The sequence below is a fragment of the Podospora bellae-mahoneyi genome, chromosome 6 (assembly GCF_035222275.1).
Source record: "Podospora bellae-mahoneyi strain CBS 112042 chromosome 6, whole genome shotgun sequence".
Taxonomy (NCBI): domain Eukaryota; kingdom Fungi; phylum Ascomycota; class Sordariomycetes; order Sordariales; family Podosporaceae; genus Podospora; species Podospora bellae-mahoneyi.
In genome coordinates, this window is record NC_085885.1 from 993,245 (window position 1) to 1,004,558 (window position 11,314).

Sequence of the window (11,314 nt, forward strand, 5' to 3'; positions counted from 1 at the left end):
ATCGACAGAGCAACATTAAGTTCGATATCATGTGGGACAATAAAGCTTCGTTGGATTGGAGGTGAATTGTGAAAAGGGAAGATATCGGTAAGCATGGCATACTGATCACTCCGTCTTTATATTATTCATAGACTGTGATATATAGTAATAAAAGGCAGGCAGTAGGTGGAATGTTGTGTAGGTAGGTGGTGGTGGTGGATATTTAGAAGAGGGTGCCTGGGAAGATGGATGAGGCAAGAGGGGCATTGTCTTCGTCTTCATTCAATCATATCAAACACACTTGGTAAAACTAAGATGGGAGGTAAATAACTAGTCGATATAGCAGGATCGTAAAACATTTTTTCTTTGGTAACTAATCACCCAAAACAGAACAGGACAGGTCTATTTGAACGTTTTGTCGGATATCTTCAACAGTAGATAGGTACATAGCAATTTCTATACTTGCTCTGTTCTAGACATATCTAAACTGTGAAGAGCCATATCACAAATGATCCTCTTCACCACTGTCCTTATTAAAAGACGCTCAATCTAGGTAGGGAGATATTTCAATACCAAACAAAATCACACAATACAACCCCCTCAAAGAAACTCTAACCAAATCCACCACACAAAGACTGCCCAGTTCCCCTTAACAACAACGATCCCGGTCAAGTCTATTCACCTCTTTGTTACATCGCCAGCTCCAACCATCTTCACCAATTTGATGCATGTCACTCAAATCATAGAAACCAACATTGATCTTCTTCAACAACATCGATAATCTCATTATCATTTTGCCCTCCCCCGAGAGGGCGCCCCCCGCCTCCCTCCCAAACAACCCTTTTCCCCATATCTCATACATACAAAGGTATCATCAAGAAAGAAAGAAAAAAACTCTAATTCATACAACAACCCGCCCCCCTCCCCATTACGCAATGTGTGTGGTGTGTGTGTGAATAATGCAAGTCTTTTTCCCATCCCTCTTAAACCCCCCCCTTCCCCTTCCATAGAAAATGCCTTGAAAAACGCCCGCTTGCTTGCTTGCTTTTATTTCGTCCCATGCACCCAACCAATCCGGAATACAAATTATAAATAAATAAAAAGCCCCCGTCTCCCCCCCAAACCACCCTTATGTATGCATGTTCATATACCATACCATGCCCCATACCATGCCTGTGACCACGTGTGAATCATCAAAATCTGTTTGTTTGTTTACTGAGTGTTGATGGTTTTGGTTTTGCGTGAGCAAAATTCCAGCAAGTCACACACTCTGCCATGACTCGCTGGAACAGAAAAAATCTAAAAATGGCGACATAAAAAAAAAAACGTCGGGGTATTTGTTGAAAAAGTTGTGCGCAAAATAGAAAAAATGTGACGAGACTAAAAAGCTGTCTTGCCGTTCAATGCATCGATGGACGGGCAAGTTCCCGAGGACCCAGACTGAGAACCTTTTGCAAAAGACTCCGCTTGCCACCCTGCGCCCGGCGAAACTCTAGGTTAGAGCAGCAAGCCATGACACCGGGGGCCGCCGTCTTCTTGTTCAGCTCGGCTTCCCATCCATAAGGATCCTCATCAGGCGAGAGGCTGGGGGAGCGGTCGGGATCAAAAGACAGGCAGGAGCTGCGGTCGGATTCATCAGTGGGGCCTGCCGGTGACAGGTAGTGGGAAAAGTCCGTCATCGAGAGTCGCATGGACGAGTGCTTTGAGGACAAGGTGCTGTCGAGAGTGCTTTCCATGGATTCGTCCTTCAACTTGATGGCACCCTTGCTATCCGTGCCGCAACAGCCGTACATGGGGCTCACTGTCCGCGTGCTGTTGGTGGCAACGCAGTCCATCGATGGGACTTGGGGAGAGGCAGCCGGTGTAATCACGGGTGCGGCGCCGGATGTGGTGCTTTGAGGTCTGCAGCACATGTTGCTCTTGATCGAGCTGTCTTGGGGGTTCACGGGGATCTTGACCCGAACTCGGGGGCGCAAAAAACGCCTCTTGGTGCCCATATTCCATCCGCGCGTCGGATATGGGACAAAACCTTTTGCGGCCATGCCGTTCTTGTGAAGCCCGCTACATTGCTGAGGAATACCAACACCCTGGCTCACGTTCCCCGTCGCGGGAACCGGAAAGCGCTTCCCTGGGTGCGGCTCCTCCCACTCGACCGACGAGCGCAGGGTCGATGAAATGGAGTGAACCTTTTCGTCGAAACCCGTCATTGTCTTGCCTGCTGGGGCATGTTGGTGGGAGGATGTAGCGGGGTCCTGTGGGATCGACACGACCTCTGTTTCCTATAAGAGGCCGTTGCTCCCCTGAGCAGCGTCGCTCATCGGGTGGTCAAGGTCGACACCGGCCGAGGTTGGATGGTCACGCTTGGCGCGGCCTCTGCGGCTCAGTCCAAGCTTCGCCCCCATCTTCTTCCAGCCGCTGTTGTGTGCGCTAATGGCCCGCTGAAGGCTGCCGGGGGACGTGTTGGCGAAGGCCCAGTCTGAGGTGGGCGGCGTGGTGGGTGGTGTCATCGGCTCGTTCGCGGACGGCGAGGGCACGTTTCCACTGTCGTCGCTTAGTCCACCCTGCTCCATCGGGTCGCTGGATGACGACGCGGAGCTTTTGGGCTCGCTAGACCAGGCGAGGTTGAGCATGGGCAGAAAGGCCGACTTGGGTGACCGAATTGAGTCGTGTTCGCTGGAGGACGACGTCTCTCTTGGGATTCGCAGGCGTGACCGAAACAGCCTGGGATCATGCTCATGGCGGTGCTCCTCTTCATGCGGCGCCACCGACGCCAAGAAGGGGCCCAGCACCGAGTCGTTCATGAGCTCGTACACAATCTTGACAGCCTCGTCCAGTTCGGATGGGTTCGGTGGGATGGGCACACAGGGAAGTGACAGCAACCGATCGCGTACGCGGGCGGGAAGGTTGACTTCGCGGATTCCACAAGGCTGGATGAAGGTGTGCATCAGCTTCTGCCAGAGCAGGCAAATGTGCTCGCTGCCATCCCCGATGCTCGGCGGCCGTTCTCCGGTCCCTACAATGTTAGCGTACGCTGTCCTGTAGCGTTCGGCCTGCAGTGTGAACTCGAGCGTCTCGAGGCAGTGGTTCTGCGACAGAAAAGCGGTAAAGGCGCCGAGCGTGTAGGGCGGCAAAGCGGTATCGGTCAGGATGTCTCTCAGCGATGGTGGAGAGGTCGGGTTTGTGGGTGCTGATGGTGGCATAAGGGCCACGCTGGAGGGTCGCGAGGTTGACATGATGGAGTCTCCGTCACCGCCTCTGAAGACGGCCGACGGTCTTGGTGTCAATTCCTTGGGTGAATGTACTGGCGAAAGCAGTGTTGGTGAATGTGGTCGTAACCGGGAGCGGGTCATTGCTACCCGCGAATGGCCTATGGTTGTGTTGTCGAAAATGTTCCAGCTCTCTTCTTCTTCTTCTTCTTCATCCCTTCGCGTCCTAGACAAGGGCGGGCGCCACCATGAGTGATCGTTTGCCCGGGCTGCAGGGACTCGCAGAACGGCTTGTTTTGGAGCGAGTCGGCGCCCGATTCCCGCACAATGCAACCAATAACCTCCAGATGCGCCCAGGACAGGAACGGGAGAGCGCAGGAGAGGGCTCAAGCTGTGGTCGTCCAGGAGTCCAGTCGCCGCGCTGTCGGGATTGCGTGTGTCAGGCTGTGGACGTCACCTAGCACGCATGCAGGTAACCGGTCGTGGAGCGGAGAAGGGCGCGAACGAGATGCGCAACTCAGCAATAACACGAGTGTGTGTGAGAGAGAGAGCGCACGGCAGCACAGCAGGGCAGAGCAGTTGGAGTATACAGAATCGATCGAAAGGATGGATGATATAATCGGGCGAGCGAGCGGGCGGGGGCGGGCGTATGTCTAGCTATCGCTTGTGGTTTCCTGACGTCCTTCTGTCGCACAAAGGGTGTTGACGTGTAAGTCAAGGGTCGGGTGGGGTGTGTGGAGTGGATTGAGCGGATGGTGCAACTCGGTCAAAGAAGTCGTTGTCGTTGTTGTTTTTTTGGTGATGGGGAGGAGACGGCAGGTGTTGGCGTCGGGGGCCCACGGTTGGTTTTGTTTGTTGGAAAGGGTCCTTGGGGGGGGGGGAATGGGGATCAAACCGAAAGGGAAACCCGATAAAGGACGGCGACTGGACCGCCCAGTCTTTTAATGAGAAGGTAGCGCGGAGAGGGTGAGGGGGGAGGGTCACAGGAGGGTCACTGCGCTTCCCTGCTAGTGTAGTTCGACTGAAGAAGGGATGGGGTGGAATGGGTGGAATGAAAGGAATCCTGGAAGGAAGAGAGCCGCCGGGGGGAGGCAAGACAGGGGGGTCATTCTACCTCTCCGTAATCGTTGCAACTCTATCACACAGAGACTGCCCCCAGGCCACCCCCCCCCCATTCCTCTCGCTAAATCCGCCAACTGTTCTGCCTATTGCCTCGCCATTCCCGATCCATCGATGGATGTGAGAATAGCACATGTCCAGTGTGGAGGATAATCTGTAGTGTACGGAGTAGAGACGAGTTCTCCATATCGACATGTCCCAAGGACTAACTAGAAGCAGTCATGCCACTCGGGCACCGGTTCGGAATGATGGCATCGTCGCCTAACGGGGGAGTCCCTTGAGACTGGTGATTGACCGTTTTCCGTTTCCAAACCTTCCTGTCCTCCCTCGCTCCCCTCGGCAGCAAAAAAACACAACGGAGCAGACAGAGAAGAGCAAGAGAACAGCGAACGGGAGAGCGTCCCCAAGCCCGGCCGAGGAATGCAGCTAGCTGGGGGTGGGGTGTCGTGGGTGTGCACCGCCGAATGCTTCTAGAAGCCTTCGATCCCATCTTCTTCAACCTGTTCGAGGGGCGAATAACACGCCGTACCCGATGCTCAGCCCAATCACACGCAACGACCCTGCAGGCTTCGTCATGCCGTGGACGACCTCATTCAGTTTGAATCTAAGAGACTGAATACCACTGAATACCCACGTTACCTAATCTTGCATTCCAATACATCCATCCATACATCCACTGGTGATGGAGCGGCACAGCATCGGCCGTGGGCATGCCATGGGACAAAATCAACCGCTTTTTCGGGCTCTGTAACCCTCTCCCCTCCCCTCCACCGTACAGGACCATCCATTCCTGTCTGGCCATCTAACTGATCGTCCGATTTCCTCAACCACAATCTCTCTCCCGCAATGCGACGAGTCGCATAAAGGTCTGAACATGGCACCCCTCGCGCCGCAAAGGAGGCAAATCGCGGCTCTCGACATCACGGGCAGAGAGAGAAAAGAAAAAGCTATCAGGTTCGGGTGATGGATTTGTGCGGTCCACTTGATTGTCGCTTGGACCCCTTGGCAGGCAGGAACCCCGGCCAAGCAGACCAGCCAAGTACCCAAGACCAGCACCCAAGATGCCTGAGTCGTGCAGCTGACAGAATCCCCAGACTGCCAACTCAGGTGCTCCTCATCAGCCTGATTTGTCCTACGCATATCTAAGAAACCAACATCTCATCCACATCCCCCGAAAACAGCCTCATCCCCCCAAAACCAATGCAAAAAGGGCCGCCCGACAGGCGATGAACCCCCCATGCCACTCGGTTCACCGGGCCCATTCCTGACTCGGCAGTTGGCTAGGAACCTGGATGAACCAATAGGATCAATACAAAGGCTGAGAGCTTGGCGATAGCAATCCATTCTCCTTCCCCTTCCGTCAAACAGCGGACAAGCACACCCAATAATAAAAGAACAGGTAATCCTCAATGATTTGTGTCTTGTCTTGCCTTGCCTATTGCTGATTGATGACTATTCTTTGCGGACGCGGCTGAATTACTATAGATTCACCACCTTCATTCATCAGGGCCCTTGCCGGCCAGTTGTTTGTTCCTCTCCCTCTCGCCTCGTCCCGTCCTCGTCTCGAATTGCCAATGAGGCAGTTCGGTAACCAGGACAAAAAAAGAAAGGAATAAGGAACCAAATGTTCTCGAAATTCTATGGATGGCTTCTTCACGTGATGCGATACGCCACCATCTCAATTTCCTATCCACAGGAGGGTGAACAGCGCAAACTTGCATATGAACATACATAGGCAGAAGACGCTTGAATCAAAACGGGTTTGCGATACGGAGGCTGGGCGGGTATTACGGAAACTGTGGTGAATGCCATCACATCACGGGTCATAGCACGCAGCCTGGGCGATCAAACCGGGTGTTCCTTCTTGATGCAAAAAGATACTGAGATATGGGTGTAGTTGTCGTCCCAAGTCAAGAAAGCGCGCTGCATTTGGTGTTTTGAAAATTCCGAACCGTTTTCGCATATCTTGATCTTCCAGCAGCAGAAGAAACGACCCTCTTTGGGGTCGGTTGAAATCAGCCCACCGGCCCGAAAGGTGGAGACCATCTCTTATCTTTGCGTCATTTGACACAATTATTATTACCAGCAACATCTTGCTGGATGTCTGGGGTTTTCTTAGTATATGCCATCGACAAAAAAAACGGAGGATGATCAGCGCACGGGGTATGGTGTGTGTGTTGTGTTTGACGACGTCAATATCACGGTACTATCCGTGTTGACATGGTTTTTTTTTCCCATTACGCGTACATAAACGCTACACTTGTTGGGGAGGGGGGCGAATTCCCTGACGTACAGTACGTTTTTCTGTTTGTGTCTAGAACTTCCCCTCTTTTTTTTGATCAAATCAAGGAGCGCGAAGGGCTTCTAGAAGGAAGCTAATCAACGCTGTGCAACGGTCTGCTTTTCCGAACCAAGCATGGTGCAGTGTCGATCATCAGAGGCTTGCAGCCAGCAGCTTTCGAAGGGATGGATGCTGTGATGGCATCGAACGATGGATGGGCAGATCCCCTATCGAGAGTTCAATTGGGGTATCTGCATCGAACTTTCCACAGATTCCTTCCTTTTGGATCTTGGAGGACTTTGGTTGGCTGGCTGAGGGCGGGAAGGTTGAAGTGAGTGTCTTGTGTTTGCTGAACATTGGACACCATCGAATGCGGGCTTGTGGCAAGGCCATGTTGTTTGTCAGCTCACTTTTCCTCAGAAGAAGCTTTTCTTCTTTTTCTTTATTACACTTTGGGTTTTTCCTAGATTGCGATGCGTTACGCACTTTGCAACGCGACGCAGGTTGAATATGTTTCAAGATGCCACCATCCGCATCAGGCAAGGGTGGAACAAGACCGGCCGTGTAGATTAATTCCAGAAGGTTTCTCTTTTTGGTGTCGGCCTCATTTGTGTTTGTTTTGTGCCTGTGTGTCTGTGCTTGTGTGCCAGTGCGTGCATGTGTGTGTGTGTGCCTATTCATCAATTTCAGTGGATGGGAAGCTGCAGACGGACCTAAATGCATGAGCCATGCAGGTGCAGCAAGCCACATTTTCTGTTCGATGGTGAATATGTGTGTGTGGCTGTTGCTGGCCAGTTATTGGGTTGTGGTGACGGCGAGGCCGTGATGGGAAGTCACGACCAAAGTTGAGTTGTGCCTGCCTTAATCCAACCCACCCACCTGCCACTTCTGCCTATCCTATCAAAAAGAGGGAGGGCTTTTCCAAATGTATGATTTGGTTTGGGGGGGACCGGGCACTTTCCATCTTCCTTTTTTCACCAGAAAGCTGAGCAATCATTCTATTTCAGCTCTCGCCCCGTTACGCATGCTCATACATATCACTATTTACACGTATTATTCCCTATTATGCCCGCACCTGATGTCTCTTGCCCCTCAAAGAAAGGAAGGTGATGAGTCAACCGCCCAAAATCTTCTTCATAATGACGAGCTTACCAGGATGCTATCCGATGCCCGATACCTTTGACCATCCGACACCGGTCATCGTCGGTGAGAGAGTCATCAGGTGAGCAAGAGTCCGATATCGTGGTTCACCTTGGAAAAATCGGGACGAAAGTTCATCACCAACCTCATACCCCACCAATGCCAAGACATTCCAAAAAGTTCGGATTGGGATTGTGGCTGGGGAAAGGAAGATCATCACCTTCTTTTCACCTTTCTTGCATCATTCCATATTCTCCGATCCAAGCCACCACACTCTGAACGTGGCATGAATTTGATCAAAAGATGGAATTTCGAATGCTTGATTTCCAAGGCATGGGAATGCTACGTTATCATCTTTTTCTTTTTTACCCCTTCTGCTGCTGGAAAAAGCTGACCGGGGTTTGGTGGAGTTTATCCACTTTTTGCCAGGGTTCTCCGGGGCTCAACCGACGAGGCTGTCAGGTTTCCGTTGACGAAATGAGGAGCTGAAAAGCAAGAGGAGTCCCCTTCCACTTCCGAGGCCGATGATTGCCTTGAAGATCCGAAAAGGTGTTTCCCTTGGCCTGGGGTCACCGCCGCTATTGCCGCCTTTTCTTCACCTACCTTTGCCTTGCCTCGCGCGCTCGCCGACGGGATTTTCACTACTACGTGGTATTTTTCTCTTCTTAGCAAGTGCGAAGAAGGAGAAACTCTCGCTCTCTCGCCTTTTTTTTTTTTTTTTTTTTGGTTGTGTCAGTCAGATCTGATGGTCACGAGCTTGTTGGTGGCTTGTGGGAAGGATTTTCTTCTTCTGGGGTTGCTGGGGTTTCAGCGAGACGGAGGATTTTGTTCTTTTTTTCCACGGTGGCGAGGCAAGTCGTGCTGAGCCGTTGGCTGACGTTACCGATACCAAGAGCCTCGGGACAGGCCGAGGAGATTTGCGGCGATCCCGCGTTGGGTTTTTTTTTTTTTGGGCCCCTGTTGGCTTCGGTGGTAACCTACTTTTTCTATTTCCGATTTCTAATTCTCGATCTCTTCTTTTTTTGGACACGCTAATACACTAACCTACGTGCCTACATGCCGAGTTGTTTGGAAGTCTTCTTCTTTGAGAAACGGATGATGTGTTGTTTTTCGTTAGCACGTTAAGGCATCCACTATGAGCCCCAGCCTTTGGTTTTTACCCGGCTGCCGAAGCGCTATCGATTGTTTGGGACGTTGGAAGCTGTCGAAGAAGGAAACGGCCTTTTCCCTTTTTTGCCTTGCGCCTGGTGGCGGTTGCATGTTCCCTTTCAGCTGGGCCAAGCCTTGTGAGGCTCTCCAGCACGTGGGGACTGGCTGTGGATTATTGGAGCCGTTGTTGGGGCCGCTGCTGGAGCACAGTTGGAGCATCACTGGAACCACTGGGGGTCGCTGCTGGAGCCATCGCTGGAGCCGCTGGAGCTTGTTGCACAAAAGTTCCGTTCACGTCTGTCTTGTGGATGGCGGGGTCACAGCGCAAACGTTCGGCAATCATCAGTGACCACACCGACGAGAAGCAGAAACCCACCGTCGACGAAGTGTTTTCAGTGGGTTTCAGTTGGCCTAGAAGGCTCGGCATCCGGGCGGGGGGGAGCCAGTTCTCCATCACCATCCCCTCTCTTGAATTTGAATTTGAACATGTTTTCTATGTTTACCTAGAGACAAGTGGATGTAGCAAGCATCAACAGACTTTGAATTTCTCGGGACCTTTGACCGCGAACCGCCCTCCTCGGCAATTCTGCCCAATGGTCCTTTGGTAGTAGGGGAAAGGGCCGTTTGCAAATGCCTGTCTCGAACCATATTCAAGTCAAAAAAATTACTCCTGTCTCGGAGCAGAGACTTTGCGCACACACAAATAGAAAAACAGAAAGCAAGGAGATTCTGGTGGAGTTTTTGTCGAGCTGCAATGCTTCCCCCGGAAATCAGGTGTCTCAAGCGATCCGCGTGCTTTTTGGCTCTGTCTTTGGATGTGATCCAGAATGGTCTCTTATATAATGCGCACAGGTATAAGGGGGGGAAGGGGAAGGGTATCATCCGCCATCATCCGCCATCATCCGCGGGCTGGGCTATTATGACTGGCGCTATCCACTTTATGGGCCGCTCGCTGCTGGTTTGTCTTTGTTTTCAATCTATGTGTTGTATCAAAACCCCGCGAGGGGTGGTGCTGGTGGTTGAGGAGCCGAGAAAGTTTACCAGCTTCCTGATTAGGAAGGGGGGATCCGGGGGGTAGGGGGGTTGCGCGGGGGGTTCGGTTCGCCCTTTCGGAGTTTCCCAGAGAGAAGAAAAGAAGGGAAGGAAAAACAGGCGAACCGGAGGTGATCCGGAGGGCAATGGAGTTACGAGCGAGGCGGGGTGGTTTCTTCTCTCGGTTGACCGTCTCCGGTTCGGAGTTTGGGAAATGGGGGTTTGGGGTGGTGCTGAGGATGACGATGGCGGTGATATCACTTTGCACGTGCTGTCTTGTCTGATGTGACACGGGGCAGTGATTTGCAAAGTTGCATCTTTCTCAACGGTTGCTCTGGATGATGCCGAACCATGGTTGAGAGTGAAGAAGAGGCTTGGAAGAATGGGAAAAATAGATGGACGGCCGGTTGTGAGTGTGTGAGAACCTGCCCTTTTGGCGGGTTGATCTGCGGTTTGTTGGTATATGCAAGTGCATATCATTCACATCGTATTGTCAAAGGATGACACGTGCTCGCCATCATCGTCTCTAATCACCGATCACCGATGGCAGGGCGGGCGGGGGGCAACAGCAGATCAAGATGGCATCATCATGCGTTTATTTTATTTTTCCTTGCCGCGATATTGTTCGCTTTCGATGGAGGGCTGGAAGGGGAAGGGGGATGGCCGAGTAGCATCCCGTTGCTCGCCACTGTTGAACCCCTTTCGCATGTCGATGTTTCGGTGGTAGTGGTTGGTATGGTCCCAAGCGTAGGTGAGCAAGATGTTTCAACTCGGCAATGTTTGATGATGGACCTCTCCTATCGTGTAGGTATGTGGTCCATGCTCGATCCAATGATGGGAGACGAGACAGAGAACGTGGGATTACTACATTGTGAAGAGAGAGCGATGATGAGGCCAAGCTATTCCTACAACACTAGTAGACTGCCGCAAAAGGATGGTATATATGGGTACGGGTTTTGTTGTTCTCTCCCTCTCCCCGTACCAACATCTCGCTAGCCCCGTGGTGGTGATACATCGGAGACGGGATTCACAAGTTTCGGTAATTGAAGCGCTCGAGCAACAAGGGCGCAGATGAACTTTTTGCTGCCCCATATGTAAAAGTTAGATTCTGTCACTTTTTTTTTGGTTTCGTGAGAGACCGGACCCGGGGGTTGCTTGCTTGCTGCCACGGCGGAGGGGAGTTTCCAGGTTGGGAAGGAGGTTAAGGGCCGTACTGGCCTGTGTGGACCGGTAGATGAACACGTGCTTTTTTGGATGAAGGGGGGTATGGGGGAACTGATAGGAGGAATGTTGGTAAACATGGCTATTGGTTAGGAGGTTGGGGGGGACGAACGGCGTGCGATGTGCAGTGGTGATAGGTGCGGATGGGAGGGGGGAGTTGGTTGGATGAATGGGAGACAACAAGGGA

At 52.1% G+C, this 11,314-nt stretch overlaps 1 protein-coding gene across 1 annotated transcript; it reads right to left on the bottom strand.

The window, feature by feature from the left end:
• Positions 1-1,077: 1,077 nt before the first annotated feature.
• QC761_605450 (uncharacterized protein) lies at positions 1,078-4,158 on the bottom strand. Its single transcript, XM_062880993.1, has 2 exons — positions 2,339-4,158; positions 1,078-2,251 (listed from the first exon to the last, which is right to left on the bottom strand). Exons 1-2 carry the CDS (start codon positions 3,327-3,329, stop codon positions 1,380-1,382), a joined length of 1,863 nt encoding a protein of 620 aa, XP_062729238.1. The 5' UTR covers positions 3,330-4,158; the 3' UTR covers positions 1,078-1,379.
• Between the last annotated feature and the right edge of the window lie 7,156 nt (positions 4,159-11,314).